Source organism: Lepus europaeus, chromosome 16 (genome assembly GCF_033115175.1).
Source record: "Lepus europaeus isolate LE1 chromosome 16, mLepTim1.pri, whole genome shotgun sequence".
NCBI classification, from domain to species: domain Eukaryota; kingdom Metazoa; phylum Chordata; class Mammalia; order Lagomorpha; family Leporidae; genus Lepus; species Lepus europaeus.
In genome coordinates this window covers 72,685,889-72,705,116 of record NC_084842.1, presented here as the reverse complement: position 1 = coordinate 72,705,116, position 19,228 = coordinate 72,685,889, and the positions used below count along the sequence as shown (strand labels likewise).

At 39.6% G+C, this 19,228-nt stretch overlaps 1 protein-coding gene across 4 annotated transcripts in view; it reads right to left on the bottom strand.

The window, feature by feature from the left end:
- Positions 1-19,228, bottom strand: part of PPARGC1A (PPARG coactivator 1 alpha) — a 118,720-nt gene that overhangs the window by 29,567 nt on the left and 69,925 nt on the right. For 3 of the 4 annotated variants that reach the window (XM_062213097.1, XM_062213099.1, XM_062213096.1), the window contains exons 3-7: positions 14,026-14,220; positions 11,349-11,471; positions 10,265-10,469; positions 5,545-5,590; positions 5,362-5,435 (exon numbers count right to left, since the gene is read on the bottom strand). In XM_062213097.1, the coding sequence (XP_062069081.1) occupies positions 5,362-5,435; positions 5,545-5,590; positions 10,265-10,469; positions 11,349-11,471; positions 14,026-14,220 (643 nt within the window). The remainder of the gene's footprint in view (positions 1-5,361; positions 5,436-5,544; positions 5,591-10,264; positions 10,470-11,348; positions 11,472-14,025; positions 14,221-19,228) is intronic. The other variant, XM_062213098.1, reaches the window with a different exon arrangement.

The following is a 19,228-nucleotide window of genomic DNA, read 5'->3' as shown; positions in this document are numbered from 1 at the left end:
TTCCTTTGCCATTGGTTCACCCTCCAGTGGCCGCCGTGGCCGGCGCACTGCACTGATCCGAAAGCAGGAGCCAGGTGCTTATCCTGGTCTCCCATGGGGTGCAGGGCCCAAGCACTTGGGTCATCCTCCACTGCACTCCTGGGTCATAGCAGAGAGCTGGCCTGGAAGAGTGGCAACCGGGACAGAATCCAGCGCCCCGACTGGGACTAGAACCCGGTGTGCCGGCGCCGCAAGGCGGAGGATTAGCCTGTTGAGCCACGGCGCCAGCCCATAAGATGAATCTTAATAGTTTACTTTTATTTGGAGCTTTGCTGTTTACAATATATTTTAATTCAGGTTAAATCACATGCAATGGCTGCTTTTGTATGTCAATAATAGCTGAATACTGGCAATTTTGTATTTCAACCTCGATTTAGTCATTTGAGTCAGACAGTAATTTCAGTCTGATTGTTATGAATATGACTTTAAAGTTGAGAAAGCTAAGGCCAAGAAAGAGCAAGGATTTAGAGGTTAAGGAAGGGAAATGTGTGTTCCATTTTACAATTCCTTACGGATTTCACTTCCCAGGCCAACTCACTGTTATCTGAGGAACTCTGGTTTCCTGCCTTCTTACTTCCGTTCCATCTTTAACTTCTCTTCTTTCTACCCCTAAGTTTTAAAATTTATATATATATATAAAATTTGATATATATATATATTTTTCCCCCTTGGATTCCCCACGTCAGTTTATCCTAGGGAGGGCTCAGTTTTCTCTACACCCCTTTTCTTGGATGATCTCTGTCAATCCTTATGATGATGATATTGCCTTAAGGTTTCTTTCAGTTCCTTAACTGTCTTTATGATTCTTTATTTTTATTTCCTCCCAAAGAAAACTTTTATTTAAGAAATGCATACGTCATGCATTTCATAAGCATAACTTTAGGAATACAGCGATTCTTCCCACCATACCCGCTCTCCCATCTAATCTCCTACCCCTCCCCCCTCCTCCCTCTCTCATTCCCAGTCCCATTCTCCACTAAGATCCGTGGTCTTCTGTGTATAATTCTTTTTAATCCTTTACATATTCATTGTCTTTAACTAAAGGCAGTTTAGAATGTTCCCTTTGATAACTGCTTTTCTCTCCTTGTGATTTTCTTGAGTTACAGTGTTTGTCACATCCTCCAAACATGGGTAAGCAACACAGTTTACTGAAGAGTTTCAGGAGAGGTGGGTATCATAGACATTACACATCACAGTTCACACTCACACTGTCTCTATGAAGAAAGGAAAATCCCACCACCACCACCCAGGCCAGTTTTCTCCTTATACCACCCTTCATATCATTTCTAAACTTGACCTTCCAGCCGCATTCAGTATGTTCCAAGTTCCTTCTCATTTCCTTGTTTACCTGTTGCTCTAAATTTCTTCTCTTATATACATGCAAGTTGACCCTATCTTAGCTTCTCCAACTGACATCTTCACAGCTACAACTGATGATCATGCTCTACAAACTAAAACCACCCTCTGGACCCACCTTTCTGAGATAGTAATAAAATGTAATAAATAAATATAATAAATATTATATAAAATCAATAATATTTTACCTTCATGCTAGCTATCAACATGTATTATTCTCCTACCAGACCATAAGCTCATGTCTTAAACACAGGAACATTTACTTACCATGTCTTTGGCAAGCGCTATGCTTGACACTTTACACAGTCTCTGCCTTATCCTGGCTGTACACTTAACAAGACCTACTATGCTGCCAGTATAGAGTATGTATTAAAAATACTGGTGCTGTGATACAGCGGGTTAAAGCCCCAGCCTGCAGCGCCGGCATCCCATATGGGCGCCGGTTCAAGTCCCAGCTGCTCCTCTTCCCATCCAGCTCACTGCTGTGGCTTGGGAAAGCAGTAGAAGATGGCCCAACTTCTTGGGCCCCTGCACTCATGTGGGAGACCCAGAAGAAGCTCCTGGCTCCTAGCTTTGGATTGGCCCAGCTCCTGTAGCCATCTGGGGAGTGAACCAGAGGAATGGAAGACCTCTCTCTCTGTGTGTGTGTGTGTGTGTGTGCCTCTCCTCCTCTTTCTGTGAAACTCTGACTTTCAAATAAATAAAATAATTATTTTTTAAAAAGTCAGTAAATTTATTTTAATTGCACCCAGTAATCTTTCAACAGTCATAAATAAAGGGTTTAAACTAATAAGATGAAAGTTGATTCACTAGCAGAAATAAGTCTACTATGTACAATTTTAAAGATTCCTACTATTAACCAAAATACCCTTTTGTAAATATTAACCCGCCTTGCAATAACCTATTAACATTTCAAAATGATAACTAAATTATTGAAGACTAGGTATCTGTTAACAGGAGGAAATGTTCAAATTTCTGCTAAGAAGAAACTAAAATTAAGTGCTTTTACTAATATCATAATTTTACCAATGGAAGAAAAGCAAATGAAATATGTTCATGTCTATAAATTTGAAAAAGATACCCAACATTAGAAAAGATGTACTAAAGCAAGCATATTCATACAGTGCTAATCAGATTATTGAATGGGAAAATATGTATATATACCAGCCAAGATATTTAAATATTTAATTTAAGCATTAATAACCGTTAAGAAAGTATTTTAAGAAAAAGAGATAAAAGTTTTGAGAAAAGATTTCCAGGACAGTATGATTTAAGAATAGTAACATTCACATATAACAATAAGAGTATGATTAAATAAATTGATATGCCTACACAAATATTATGCAGTACTCTAAAAGGCCTGAAAATAAAGGGTTTAAAGTGATACAAAACTTTCTTATTAGGAGGTTAATTTACAAAATTAGAATGAAAAATTAATACACAAGTATGAGTATATACACATACACAAATTAGTGTATTAAAATGTCCACAGAAAACAATAGTATGGATAACTTTTTAGAATTAATACTTTCTACTTCATGGCATTTTTGACATTTTTGTAGGAAACTGACATTATTTATAATGAGAAAATCATTAAAAGTGGCCTTGAATGGGAAGCTTGGTGTTGACATATAGAATGGAAACTCTCTCACCCATCTCTAAGCTGAATTGTTACCAAGAGCCACAATAGCAGATTTTCTAAACCAGCCCATGTCAATTGCACTGGTGTTTGAAATTACTAAAAATGGTAAAATATCATATAAATGAATGGAATATGAATATGAAAAATCATTACTATAAAAAGATCTAACAAAAGTATGCTGCTAAAAGAAGCACTGCCAAATTAGTTTTGGAAAAACATCAGGAGAAATCATAAAAATCTAGAAATATTTTGCCGTCAGACTACCATAAAATTGTATTTCCTTCTTTCCCTTCAAAGAGCAAGAAACAAAACAAAGATACCATCTGTGATAGATTGTTGGTATGGATTGTGCAAGAACAATGAATGGTTCCCGAGTTAGCTCAGGGTAATGGTCTCTGTCTTCTACAAAAACTATAAGGTTTGATTACATATTTATAAGAGGAGCCTTTACAAAATTAATGGGAGAGGTTGGTGTTGTGGCATGGCAGGTGGAGCAGAGGCTTGCAATGCCAGCATTCCATGAGTGTTGCTTCCTGTCCTGGCTGCCTCACTGTCGTTCTCTCTGCTGATGCACCTGGGAAGCAGTAGAGTACAGCCCAAGTGCTTGGGTCCTTCACCCACATGGGAGACCTGGAGGAAGCTCCTGGCTCCTGGCTGCATTCTGGCCCAGTACCGGCCATTGTGGCCATTTTGGGAGTGAACCAGTGGATGGAAGATATCTCATTCTGTCCTTCTCTTTGCCGTTCAGATAAAAATACTTAAATTCTTATAGAAATCATGGGAAAATAGATTTAAAATATCATGCATATTTTCCATTAAATCTTGGAAGACCCCTTGTTTGTTTTAAGTACAAACTAAAATGACAAAATTGAATATGATGGAATCAGCTTTTTTATTAAACCCACCAATTACTGGTCATCCCTAGTTAGACATACCTCTTTTGAATATTATATTACGTTTACATATTTATATGTGCATATACACAAAAGTGTTATTTCTAATTGTATTGTTATAATTTAAGAAATGATGTTATATCTCTATCAATTTAAGAAATGCATATGCTTAAAATGTTGTATATATATATATATGTGCTTTGATATATTTACATCTATAAGTGAATATAAGTATATAATCAATAAACACATATGGGAGTATATAATCAATAAAATAGATATATTTGTCCATATACATGAGCATCTACATATATACCCGTGTTGTTTATACACTATGAAATTTACTACTGTATTGCTTGACCAAATCATGCAATCATGCAATAGACCTTTCATAAGGAGATAATTTAGCCAACTCAAAGTGTGAAATTAAACTTAGTGACAATGACCACTATGTGTATAGGCACCATAGCTCTGGTTGAAAGCTTATCTTGCTTAACTTATTATTCCTTTTCTATTATCAGAAATGGTCAGGGCCAAAGAATTCCTTGTTTAGACATCCTAAGACTCATTTCTGCTTGGGATCAGGTACCTCAACCCAAGCCCTTAATGCAGAATCACCATCTACAACCGAGAGGTTTTTCTAGGAACTCTTCAGTCAGCCCACGTTCTGAAAGATCCTTTCTTTCCAGCAGGTAAAGACTGTCTAAAGGAGTTCAGAAGGCCAAAAGGATGTAGGAAATTACTCTTGTTGAAAAATATATAAAGACACTTTGTTTTGATGGATGTATATATATTCATTATCCTCCTTTGCTGGAAAGACATAAAAATAGTAAGACAGAGAAGACAGTGTTTTGTCATTAGGTATGATGGAGAATTAAGAAAATATTCCAAGGAAAACACTGAAAATCAATGAACCCAAGTTCAGTCCTTTTGCTTTGTTCTTTCCAGTTCTAAGATGTAGGGAGTTACTTAACATACCTGAATCTTATTTCCTTATCTTAAAAATGAGAAAATGACCACCATCCTCATGAGTTTGGTGTGAAATTAACCAAAACCACGTATACCCTGGCAACTTACTGACTGGGAGATCAATAAATGCGCATTTCTCCTCCTACTCAAGTTTTGGTATATTTTTTTTTTTGAAAGAAGGTTATTGGAAGACACAAAACAACAATATGCATCAGAAGTTCTCGCCCAGATGTGACACATAATAAATGACTTCTCTTTTTAAAATCAGTTCAATCAGGTTTTTTTTTCCAAAAATTAAGTAACTGCAAAGATTTGCAGATAACTGCTTATCCAATTTCATTTGTTAAGTTTTTCAAATACATCTATAATCGACTCCACTGTCTCTCATGTATTTCTAACACACACATACACACACACTCACACACACACACACAGAAGTCCAAAGTGAAATGTAAGGCTTACCTGCAGTTCCAGAGAGTTCCACACTTAAGGTTCGTTCAATAGTCTTGTTCTCAAATGGGGAACCCTTGGGGTCACTGGAAGATATGGCACATTTATAAAAACAAACTGAAATGGAGTTGCTGTAGCCAAAAGTATTAGAACCCCCTTCCCTTTCTGAAAATGATTCCATTTCTTAATACTTACTTTGGTGACTCTGGGGTCAGAGGAAGAGATAAAGTTGTTGGTTTGGCTAAAGGGAGAAAAAGAAACTAATTATGAAATATTGAGTCTTTCTTAGATTCGTTTCCTTTCTACTTCAGTCAAGTGGGAAACACGGCGAGGAAACTGGAAGACTGAACTAAGGAAACCCCTGAATATTGGATCAAAGTCAGATAGCAGTCCATTATGTTAAAACAAACTCCGAACAACATTTGTATCAGTAAGCTGTCATGTGAAAACACATACAAAAACAGAATTTTCCCCCAAAATGTACCATGCCTATAAAAGATACAAAATTTGCATCATACCATCAGAGAGAAATAATGCTTTCTGTTTTAATTTGGAATAGAGTATACGGTTTGTTTAGACGAGAAAACAGCAGAGAAACCACAGTGTGACAGAACGCTATGAATATTCAGTTGATTTTACTCCTAAAATGTATAATTTTATATCTAGCCCTGAGAATAGGTTATTTCCATGAGGCCAAAGCTCAAGCAATAAGCATCCCATTCACTGAAAACTAATTGAGAGATTACAAAAAATTGTAGGCATTGATCCAGATGGTTTATATGGAGCTGGGATCCCCGTATCCGACAACAAAGCAGATATTCTGTTTGTCAGTGGAGAGATCTGTAGACTCAGAGACCTCACTACTTCTGTGTTTTCCTAAGTCTTACCTCCTACAGGAGGCATTCCCCAATACTGAAGGGTGGAGTAAGAATCTTCTCACTCCAAAATTTCAATGGCTTCTCCATGGCAGTCTTGTATTTGGACAGAAGGAGGGGAAAATATAGTGAGAAACACACTTGATAAATATCCTTGTATCTTGTGTGTAGATATATATTTATATATACATATTTGCTTATCTATGGACATATATTTGTGCAGGTTTATGTCAATTTGTTCTCATTAACCCATTTTCAACAGATAGCCATTTATGCAGTGATAATCACAGAGGTGACCAAAAAGGTCTTTGGGATAAACTTTCTTACTTTATGCATGAAGAAACTGAGACCCAAAGACACTAAATGATATTTCTAGGGTCATAAAACTGGTGACTGGCAGAGTTGCCAAGATTATGTTTCCTGTCTCTTATTATCAAAAGGAATTGCATTCAATAAACTTTAAAGTAAATTCATCAGTTCCAGCAATTAAGGTCCTTTGAAATATGAAAATATTATTTATGTCCAAATTAGCCTGAATTAGGTATTTACTTGCATAAATAATATTTATACATTTACTTTGTAGATATAAATTTAGTTTTCAAGCAATTGAATGGCATATCATCTATCCAATGTGCATCCAGAAATACAAAGCTCATGCTGTCTTCTACAAATTAGGTACACTGATTGATTGGCTTTTTCATATATACAGATAAATGAGCTGATTTCACATTAATTTTTTAGCATGACTAATTTAATAAAGCTTCCAAAAAGAATACATTTATGAGGGAATTTTCCCAACATTCATGATATTAACCTAATAATTAGGATAATTCAGACAAGTTCTATAGAAAATACAACCACTAATGGACTATGTCATACAATAAATACACATTGAAAATCAGAAACTGAAATTCCAGCTCTTAACATGGTGGTGCCATGTTAAATTGAAAGGCCCAGAGGAAGATCCACATGGTTTTGGTAGTTTTGGAAGTTGGATACCCATAAGGTCAGAGTATTGGAACCAGAGGGCTTGGTGTTAGGGAACCGTTCATGGAGAAAGTAACTATAGTGCCATTTGAAAGAAAGTAACTGCGCAGTAGCACAGCTTGAAAGAAAAGTAGAGTGGTAACCACGCTAGCTGGTAAGATTTGAAAAGGGAAGGCCTAACTAGAAGGCCTCACCACAAACTGTCATTGCCATGACTTTGGGACCCTATGGTCGGAATGTGGGCGGGGCTAGCCTCTAGAAACTGTATATAAGGGGACCCTCAGACGCTGTAAACCAGAGGTTGCTCAGCCTCTCTCCCTGGTCCATAGTGCCTAGTGCCCACGGGGAGAAGGTCCATAGTGCCTAGTGCCGGCGGGGAGAAGCTCCTGGTCCGTAGTGCCTAGTGCCTGCAGGAGTAGGCTTGAGCGATCTCTCCTCCTAGTCACCTAAAGTACCAATAAAGTGTGTTTAGCTTGACCTTCCTCAGTCTCCTCGACTCTTCCTTCGTGGTAACCTGGCCAGTTCCCGGAGGGGGAGATCCTGACACTTGGCATGAGCCATATTTAAGAAGAGCAAAGGCAAACAAGAAATGAGAACTATAGGCAGGGTGCAGCCCCCAAACCATAAGCAGAACCTAATCCCTGAAGAAGCCCAGTCTCACAAATGCTACCACCACAGGAGTATTGTCTTGGTTTCCGGAAAGTCCACCCATCCTGCTCCAGTGACTGACAGACCAGAGACCTGTAGGGTCCTTGAGGGCAGCAATGCATCTGTTACATGCAGATCACGTTATGTTTGGATGAAAACACCAGTGAAGCATCCATATGTGAATAAGGGCAAAGCCTAGACAAGTCTCCTAAGGAGCTGAAAAGAACCTAATCCCACAGTGTTACAGAGAACACACAGGAAGTTCAGTGAGGAAAAGTACAATGCAGGCAGCTGACCTCAGTAGACACTCTCATTTAATATCTCTGGTTGTTCATACAATGTCTCCTTTTTGATTTTTAATAAAAACTTCATTTCTGAAGCTGGGTAGTTATTGGGTGTTACTAGCCAGGCATGTTTCATTTCTACTAGGCCTTTAATAACTACAGACTGTGTTCTGGGATAAACTTTCCATGCCTTGACACAGATAAATACCTTTAAAAAAAATCCAGATAAAGCATGTCTCATCAAGAGGCCTTCTCAAGGAGCTGGCGCTGTGGCTAGTAGGTTAGGCCTCTGCCTGTGGTGCTGGCACCCCATGTGGGCACCGGTTCGTGACCTGGATGCTTGCTCTCTGATCCAGCTCCTTGCTGGTGGTCTGGGAGGGCAGTGGAGGATGGCCTGAGTGTTTGGCCCCTGCCCCCACATGGGAGACCCAGAGGAAGCTTATGGTTCTTGGCTCCTGGCTTCCGGCCAGCTCGGCCATTGCAGCCATTTGGGGAGTGAGCCAACAGAAGGAAAACCTCTCTCTCTCTCTATGTCTGTAATTCAGCTTCTCAAATAAATAAATAAATCTTAAAAAAAAAAAAAAAAAAGAAAGAAAAAGAGGCCTACTCAAGCCTTCACTGTCATGATTGGTAAATGTCTAAAGTTATACTGAGTGATACAGGAGTGTAAAAAAAAAAATAAAATAAAATAAAAAAGTTCAGAATCCAAAAGGATCAACTAAAAGGAGAGAGGGAGAATTCTTTGAAACATGTGCTCCTGAGGCTGGGTTCACAGATGACAGAGATTCATTGAACTTGGGAGTTTAAATTCAGCTCCAGAAAACAGCAGGACAAGGGAGAATGGTGCCATGAGAACCCTGTAGTTCTCTTGGTAGAGTGAGCCCAGCTGGCTTCTCTTCGCCTGAGGCGAGCGCCCCAGCACCCGGGCCCTGCCCTGAGAGCAGCCCTTCCTGAGTTGTGACGAAGAGCCAATCAGGGCAAAGAGAGCCTCAGGGGAATGTGGCCCATTTTGCTAAATGCATTCCCCCAGACTGACGGAAGGGAATGGACAGCTACTTTGACATATCCACCAGACCAAAGCCAAATTGAGAGACGATCTAAAATATTAAAGGAAAGTTTCTTGAAAAATCTGGGCAAATGGTGTGGTTGGGATGAGGGAGGGAAGCTTAAAAAACCAGAAGGAAATAGTTATTGAAATCAGCAGCAACAACAGCATACCTGCACGAAATAAGCATGATTCAGAACAGGGAGCAGGGGCTAGCACTCTGCAGCTAGAAGGAGACGTTGGGAAACCAAAGGGAAAAAGAAAAGAGGTGGATTTTTATAATTGCTATTTAGGAATATGCCTACTTCCACACTGAGGTTGGGGGTAGCCGTACGGTAGAAACTGACATATTGCAAAGCAACAGTTACTTCCAACAAAAGCTCTCTTTAGGCCTCTGACACGACAACATTTCAAGAGGAGCCAGAAAGAAAAGCGCATCTCTGCCAAAAGTAGCTTTGCCCAAATCACCCCCAGCCACCTCAGCAGCGCCAGCCTTCCAGCAATGTATGCAAATTGTAACAATCAACCCAGATGTTTACTGTAATCCAGGTCATAATTTCTTAATGGAAAGGAAAAAAAAGTCAGGAATTTTCAGATCCTGTGAGTACAGCATGTGATCTTCAAAAAGAGCACGTAAACGCCATTTACTACTCATAAGGTAAATGGGGTGAATCTATGACGCCTCATTTTTCCCCCTTACTGGTAGGGAAAAAGTAACAGCTCTTTAATGAATTGGTGAGCCCCACTTACTCATAACTTCAATGATCTCAGCAATTCAGAGATCCCTATAAGCCTCACGTGCTGTTGCAATGCCTTCCCACCCAACCCACCTTCGCCCGGCTAACATTTCTTGCGTGTTCTGCTGAGTGGGAGCAGCCTGCCTGTCAGCGGAACATGATATGCTTCACCTGTGTCCAACAAGGAGTCTATTTTTCCCCTCTGCCATAAAGTGCTGGTTCCCTTTCCATAGGGAGACACAGCTGGGCTGGACGCGTTCAATCTGGGAACGTGGCCCTTGGGGTGGCTCTCTCTGCCAAGCGCACCCTCCCGGCAGCTCCCTCGGGTCCCCAGCCTACCTTGCACATGTTGCGACTGTGACTGTGAGTGGAACTTCTTTTTGGAGTTGCATTTGTCTCTGCTGCTGTTCCTGTTCTCTGCGGGTTTGGTGTGCGGAGGGTCATTGTTTGTGGTCAGATACTTGAGAAGCTCCGAGCAGGGACGTCTTTGTGGCTTTTGCTGTTGACAAATGCTCTTCGCTTTATTGCTCCATGAATTCTCAGTCTTAAAACAAGGCATAAAGAAAGCAAAAATTAGTGAACTGAACCTTATCAGAATGGATATAGGTTTTCTGAAGAGATGAGATTTTCAATGAAGTGTTCAGTCTAAGTGTACTCGATCTATGAGCTGTGAATAATTGTTTGCAGAACAAGGAAAGAAAATTACATTTAAAATTCCTAAATGACATTTATTCAGCTTTTTATTTCATTTTGCCTACATTTCAATGTTCCTACTCAGCAACATGTAACTAACAAGACCCTACAGCGCCTTTACTGTGAATAAAAAAAAATAAACTGGTTTAAACCTTAATTTGCCGCTGATTGCTGAAGCCCAGTATTCACAACTCTCTTAAGTACCCCTTAACGCTCCGTTTTCACTCACAGTGAATGGCAACACAAACATTGTTTAATACAGCCTGCTAACCGAATTATGTCATTGCCAGCATTGCTTCCCATTAATGGCAGAAAGAGAACGAGAGCGAGCGAGAGAGAGAGAGAGCACTATCGCAGTGATTCCAAAGCAATCTTTCTCAAGTTGGACAGCTGGCAAAACAGCCCTGCTACATCTTCAAGTCACTCATACACAATGCCAGCCTATCAGTGAATCTGTCTGTAGCCCACAGCGCTCCGTGTATTAACAAAGTGGGCTAGGAGACACAGAGGGTCCCCCTTCCATTGTGGTTATCCCAAGACAAAGCATAAATGAACCCTTTCTAAGAAGTTTTAAGTAGCTCAAGTGTAGCTTTTGGAAACCGATTGAGCAATCTATCTCCCCCTCAAGGCATTCCTGCAGTATTCCCCCACCAAACCTGCCCTTTGTTTTACAGCTACAAGCAAAACCCTTTGTTGCTGTCTCCCCATATGAAGAAGCTTACGTTTGTACCTTAACAACTGCGGGGTTTGTTCTGATCCTGTGATTATGGTTTGCATGGTTGTGGGTACTGACACCGCTGCATTCATTATAACTTAACTGAGTGTTGGCCGGTGCTAGTAAGAGCTTCTTAAGCTAGAAACGGATCAGGGAAGGGGAAAACCAAGAAAAGTTAGTCATCTTACGCATCTGAAAAAGTTGCTGAAATTTTAAACTTAAAATTCATAATATTTATAAAAAGTATTTATCATTCTTCAATTATATTGCACCTTAGCACAATAGTGCTAAAGGAAACTTTTTTTTTTTTTTTAAAGTTAGAAAAAGTTGGGCATTGCACTACCAACTAGAAAAGCATTTTCTTTTCCGACATTTCAGATTTGGGACTGTCTACCATCATGCATTTTAGATAAAATAAAGTACAAGGAGGTTCCCAAAATGATTTCCAAACCACTACTAATGAGGTAAGAAACGCTGCCTTGCTAAATGAGGACTCGGCCCTGGGGAAGATGAAATATACATTCTGGCCCTCAATCAAGTGGTAATAAATGAAAAGTTTGTGGTGCTTTGAACTCTGTGTCACAACCAAATACACAAGTTTACTTATTCAAGAAATGTTTCAGATCAAAGAGCAAATACCCCTGATTTCAGGAAGGAAGAAAAGGCTTTGTGAGTGCCGGCCTGCGAATGACAAGATGGAGTTCTGACACAGACCACTCACTGTCTCCCGGCCTGTTTCTTCCTTTGTGTGGATGGTCCTCAAGGAACTGGCTGCCCTGGCACCAGGTCTGCCTTTGAGACTTGCAACCCTTCCCAGTGAATGGAATGTGTGGATGCAAATCATCTGGCAACAATGTAAAGAAATCAGGACACTGGACAGCAAAGCCAATGACACTGACAAATGGAGAACTCAGAGAATAAATAAGGGATAATTCTGAGATACACTTCTCAAGATCAAAACCACAAAATGCAAAAGAAGACAACCAGGGTCTCCAAGTGTTTATGTGGTGTTCTGTCAACATTTAAGAATTTAAAGATATGAGAGGACTACCTCAAATGGCATGCCAAAGCACATAATTAGAGTTTAGAAGATGATCTTCGGAAACTTACATACCATGCTATTACATCAGATTTATGGCAAGTGACAAAGGTGACTGTAGTCAGAAAGGTAAACTATGTCTTGGAACTACTGAAATTCTGGCCAAGCACTACATAGAAAAGAAAATCCATTCTTCATTGTATATTATGAAAAAAAGTATCTTGGTTTGCAAGTGTCTTTTTTTTTTTTTTTTTTTTTTTGGTCAGGCAGAGTGGACAGTGAGAGAGAGAGAGACAGAGAGAAAGGTCTTCCTTTGCCATTGGTTCACCCTCCAATGGCCGCTGTGGCCTGCGCTGATCCAAAGCCAGGAGCCAGGTGCTTTTCCTTGTCTCCCATGAGGGTGCAGGGCCCAAGCACTTGGGCCATCCTCCACTGCACTCCAGGGCCACAGCAGAGAGCTGGCCTGGAAGAGGGACAACCGGGACCGAATCCGGCACCCCGACCGGGACTAGAACCCGGTGTGCTGGTGCCACAGGCGGAGGATTAGCCTATTGAGCCGCGGCCGGCCAGCAAGTGTCATTATTTTTCAATCATCGAAAGAAACATGGATGCAATTTCTTTAAATACTTGTATTGCATACCCCTTGGTCTTCCAATTTATTTAATTAATTGTACATATAAGAATAAAAATAAATTGTTTCAATTATTGTACCATTTGTAAGAGTGAAAAACACAAGGAAAATTTCCAATTAGGGATTGCTTAATAAGCTAGACCATCTCCATACCAAAAAAAAAAAACCAAAAAACAAAAACAAACAAACAAACAAACAAAAAACCTCGGTGACAATTCAAAGTTATGCATGTATTTAAAGTTTCACTAGAATGGTCACCATAGAACTTAAACCAAAAGGAGATTTCAAAGTCTGAAAAACCACTATATTTGCAGGAAAACTGATATCCACAGGCATTTCCTTTTCTCTCTTTTTTTTTTAGTTTTTTTTATTTTTAAAAATATTTAGTGTTTTGCTAAACTTCATTTTCAACCTTTGTTAAAAAACTATGTTAAGAATGATAAACTATTATAGCTTTAATGAACTGTGACTATTTTAAAATTTACTATTTATGACTGAAATAGACAAGTTTTCATTGCATTGCTATTTATAGCCCTTGCTTATATTCCTGCTGAACTATGGTCTTTTTTATTTGTTTAACTCTATTTGGTGGAGCATTAAGCCTTTGACTGTAATATAAATTACAAATATGTTATCTCAAAAATTAAAAAAGAAGAGGAAAAAGGAGCTTTCAACCATTTTTATATTAGAGGTTCCTTGAAATCAGAGGTGAATTTTTAGTCTCTTTTTTTAGTTGTCTCAGTTTTCGCCATGAACATAATAGTAAGATATAAAAAAACACACAGACAGCCAAAGATAGCTAACAAATAAAATAAAAACTGCCCTAAGACGACATGAAGGCCTGTATTCTCAGCACTTTCAAACAGAGGAATCATGGAATTGGCAAATCTGAGCATTCCCGGGCAATGTCCTGGCATCCGTCTAAATTCAGACGCCCCACCTGCCTGTTGCTCCATCAGCCCCATGCAGCAGAGAGCCAGAAGCAACTCCAGTTGCTGCTAACCAGTAGGACGGGTTCTTACTAGAGACGGCTCTTCTGCTTCCTGAGGGGGAGGGGTGCCGTGCGGCATGGAGGAAGGGCTGGCCTCGTTGTCAGTGGTCGCGTCGGCATCTGTCAGCGCATCGAACGAAGGCAATCCGTCTTCATCCACCGGGAGGCTGTCTAGGGTCTCGGTGAGGACTGCTAGCAAGTTGGCCTCATTCTCTTCGTCTATCTTCTGCAGAAACAGAAAACAACAAAGCAGCAGACACAAGTGAGTTGACATCAGGAGGTAAGTAACCCTGCCGACTGGCATAGGCTGAACAAGTTTAACTGAATGAGTGGACCCCAAGTGAGAGCTTGAAATACCCACACCAGAATGTGCAGCCTTCCTCACCCTCCAGATTGTCTTTTGGTCCGAAACACACAATTCAGGAATAACTCAACAATGTCGATCTCCAGCTGTTGAACTGTCCACTTTGGCATGGGCTATGTCTTGGCTTAATTCTACGGGATGTGGCTATGTCTTGTTCTCTGCGTGCTCTCATCCTCTTCCTTTAAGAGAAAATGACTCACAGGTCCAGAGAGGATTTTCACCTGCATCTATTTCATCTCCCAATAGGGTGTTTCAATCTGAAGGCAACCCTGAATATACACCATGCCACCCAAAATGTTTCAATACCCTCTCTCTGAACACAACCAAAACTGAAACTCCCGGCCAGCACTGGGGCGCAGTGGGTTAAAGCCTCTGCCTGCAGTGCCAGCATCCCCTGTGGACACCGGTTTGAGTCCCTGCTACTCCACTTCCCATCCAGCTCTCTGCTATGGCCTGGGAAAGCAGTAGAAGATGGCCCAAGTCCTTGGGCCCCTGCATCCGCATGGGAGACCCAGAAGAAGCTCCTGGCTCCTGGCTTTGGATCAGCTCAGCTCTGGCTTCATCTGGGGAGTGAACCAGTAGCTGGAATACCTCTCTCCCTCTCTCTCTCTCTCTCTCTTTCTCTCTGGCTCTACTTCTCTCTGTAACTCTTTCAAATAAATAAATCTAAAAAAAAAAAAAAATGAAACTCCACCAAGAGGAACTATACACTTTCATGGTTTCAATTATAATCTCATCACTGAACACCCCACAATCATTTATTTCTCTCCCTGTCATCTCTGCCAATGTTGGTCATAAATCTCCACTTGCCTACTGGATATTTCTAACTTATAACAGTTTCCTCATCTCCAAAACCCAATCTGTGCACCTTGCAGAATGAAACTGCTTTTTTCTCTTGACTTCTTCCGTTTGGATACCAATTCTCCAGACTTAAATTTGGCAAGGACCTTGACTTCTCTTTATCTGGCCAGTCACGGTGAAATCTTGCTTTGTAGTAACTCTTAAATGCATTCATTTCTTATGGCCGCAGGTACTATTCTAGTGCAGCATTACTTCTGAGGGCTCCCGCAAATATATTCTATCTTGTTTTCCCATCTCCCAGACTCATTTCGCCAATACACCCTTGAAGAGCTAATCTTCAATGGGTTATCCCAGAAACATTTTTGAACACCTGTTCTGTGTCAGGGCCACATTAGGTGTTGGAGACACAAAGAGAAATAAGACAAAACTCTGCTCCTCCAAAGAACCCTCCCCTGAGAAGGCAGAACCTATAAACCATCTTTATATAAAAGATAATATTTCCTTCAGTACAGTGTACAAAAACATTCAAAAACTCTGAAACTAGACCTTGTAAATAGAGCCATGTGTTACTTTACCTACACATCTGAACAACAATAACTAGTGCTATGCACACAGTATAGACAATCAAATATTACTAGCTGAATAATTTATTGATCTCTGTTTATTGCCAACAATATAAGCTGTTTGGTGTCTTTTCTTTAAAAAAAAAAAACTTCACATTGTTTGTCCAATTTGACTAGCTTCAAAAGTCCTTTTTAAAAAAAAAAATTCTGTATGCAATGACATTAACAATATGGGCTAAATTATCCCACACAGATTCTATTACCAAACGCACCTAAGCTGCTGACATCTAATGAAGCCAGCAGTGCTCACACATCTTTCTCTCTAGCACTGAACTCCAGTTAATTGACCTGACAAAATTACAAGAATCACAGAATAAGACAGCTAATCAGGAAATCAAATTGTATTACTAGAGAAATTAGGCAGGTCTTGATCACGTATGCATTCTATTTTCACATAAAAATTGTTTTCCCCCATTACTGAGCAGTCTCCATCCAGAAGTTAAACTATGGACTTCTTTTTCTTTGGGATGCAAGGGATCAGGAAGGGTTTTAACTCAGAGGGGTTTTAATTCGCATTTTTTGACTTTTGCATAATGCTTCTGCCTAATGCCCCTGGATTTGAGATGCTGAGTCAAGAAGTTTGGTCACAAAGTGGTGTGACCGTAGGAGGCACAGGACTCTAATGCAGGAAGTACATTCTCATCAGAAGAGGTAAACTATTAACTTCAAAATAGCACCACTGTCTTCCATAAACTGATTAAACTCCAACTGCAAAATTCAATAATAAAAGCACGCTAAACAGTCCACAGCCCCAATTCTTCTGGATTCTTATCATGTAGCTTGAATAAAAATGATACTGAATCAGAGAAAACATACGGTGTCTAATTTTTTGGGACTGGCTTATTTCACTAAGTCAAATGGTTTCCGGTAGCATCCATTTTGTTGCAAAAGACAGGGTTTATTTTATTTATTTATTTATTTTATAGCTGAGTAGTACTTCATAGTGGAGGTAACTCATAAGAGTACCTAAAATGTAATGTATGTGAAATGCACATTTTGAGATTCGATGACTATTTACAGCTCTGTCTTTCCTGTTGAGGAAAAGTATTTTTTTTCTTCACACTATTTGTTGAACTCTTTTATTTCATGTAGGGTTAACCTTATGATCACTAAGTCAACTTAAAGTAGATCTTTGTAAAAATTAAGAATAGAAATGGAAGAGGAAGGAGGAAGAATGGCTGGAGCATGGGTGGGAGGGAAGGTAGGATGGGAAGTATCACTAAGTTCCTAAATCTGTATATAACAAATACATGAAACTTGTATAACTTAAATAAATGTTTTAAGAAACAGTAAAAAATAAAATAAATGATGCTGAAATGATTTTCTCTTATTTTCTGCCCAAGATCATAATCTGACATCCAAATACTCTAATCACTACCTTTTTAGATTCCCCCACATGCCAAAAACTAAATTCCAATTATGAAATTGTTCTGAATATAATGACGCTTAATTAAATATATATTAAGTTAAATATTCTCAAAATCATGAGATTTACCCTATGATAAATATATATTATAAAATAACCTTTGAGAATATGTCAAACACACATGCACACATATGCACTCACTTTGCCTAAGTTGGGCATTTTTCCCAGGTGTTCCATTTTTCAAAACTTATCTCACCAAAGTTCAAAAACAGCTCAAGAAAAATAGTTAAGAATGTTTACCAATAAATGAGTGATTTTGTTTACCCTGATTTAAATTTTGTGTTTGTCTTTCCAGCAATACTACAAGCCCCTATTTGCTTTCAATCATATAATACAATAGCGCCTTAGGTCTATCCCTTGTGTAAACAAACTACAGTAATTCCAATCAAGTCAAAATGACAAGGAACACTTAAATGAACTAGTTTTCTCCAATTTCTTTTAATAAGTCTGGGTGAATGGATACCGAATACAATAGCAGAAACATCTGAGCTTGATAATGTCATAATTAATTTACAAGATCTGATTAAGCCAACAACTATTTTAATTCCTCTCTCTACTGGAACCACAATGGACAGAGAGGATTTGTGGGATGGGAAATTGGCATGGCGTGTGTGTGTGTGTTTGTGTGTGTGTGTATTTTCAGAGTTGTGAGTAGAGAAAGCTGATATTCAACTGGTATGAACCAGTAGGACTGTAATCATTATTTATATCCAGTGCCCATTAAAAATAGTTATTAAGTATTTTTGTTAGAATCATCTCTGTATTGGGTGTGAAAGGATGCTCCAAGAGCATTTCAAAACTTCTTCCTAAATTATGGACTCATGGAAGTTACTATTTCAGATTCTCAGGGCATCGTGGCTCAGTGGGTTAAGTTACTACTTGGGAATGCCTACATCTCATCTCAGAGCACTCGTTCGAGTTCTGCTGCCACATTTCTGATACAGCTGCTGGCTAATGTGGCCCTAGAGGCACCAGCTGATGCACAAGTGCTTGGGTCCCTGACACGTGTGGAAGTCCTGAATGCAGGTCTAGGCTCCTGGTTTAAGCCTGGCCCAGCCCTGGCTGTTGCAGGCACCCTTAGGAAAGTAAAGCAGGTAGAAGATCTCATATTATCTCTCTCCCTCTTCTCCCTCCTCCCTTCTCCCTATCTCTCCTCTCTCTCCCTCTTTCTCTCTCCCCCCACTCTTTCTCTCTGTCACTCAGCCTTTCAAGTAGAGGAACATAAGTAAATAAACATTTAAAACACATTGTCTATTTTTTAATCACAGACGGCTGTGAAGGAAGCTTGATATTTACCGATGAGGTTTTTGTGTTGAAACTCAATAAATGTCCCTATATGTAAAGCTGAGTGGATGTTGCCCCTCACTGTGGAAATTTCAATTAGTTTCGTATGAGTTTCAACAATCACACATCCCAGAGAAGGCAATGGATGTGACAAAGAGGACTCTGTTAAACAATTAATGTCACTTTTCATTATTGCTTCAGTCCCAATTTACAGAGCAAATAAATCAAAGTCACTGCAGACGGAGCACACTGGCCTACTAACACATGTCTGTTCACAAGTGACAGGGCATAGAAACGCATTAGTCAGGAAAATGACATTGCAAGATAACCTTTCCAAGACTTTGTTCTGATAGCACTTTCTAATTGTCTGAAATCACTATTTTACAAAAATATACTTCTCAGCTCCATCCAAGGGGGGAAAAAAAAAAAGCAAAGCAGAGAGGTGGGAAAGAAATGACAGATCACCAATTGGGTAGTTATCTAAAGCTACAAGTTCCATCTCAGAGCTGGCAGCCAGGGAGGAAGCAAAGGAAGATAAAAAAAGCATGTCCATGGTAGAACTCTGGCTATCAAGCAGCAGTTTATTTTTTAAGATTTTATTCACCTATTTTCATGTATTTGATAGCAGAGAGAAACAGAGACAGACACGCAGACAAAGGGAGATCTCTCATCTTCCGGTTCACTCTCTAAATGCCTTGGGCTGAGCCAGACCCACACCTGCAGCCTGGAACTCAGA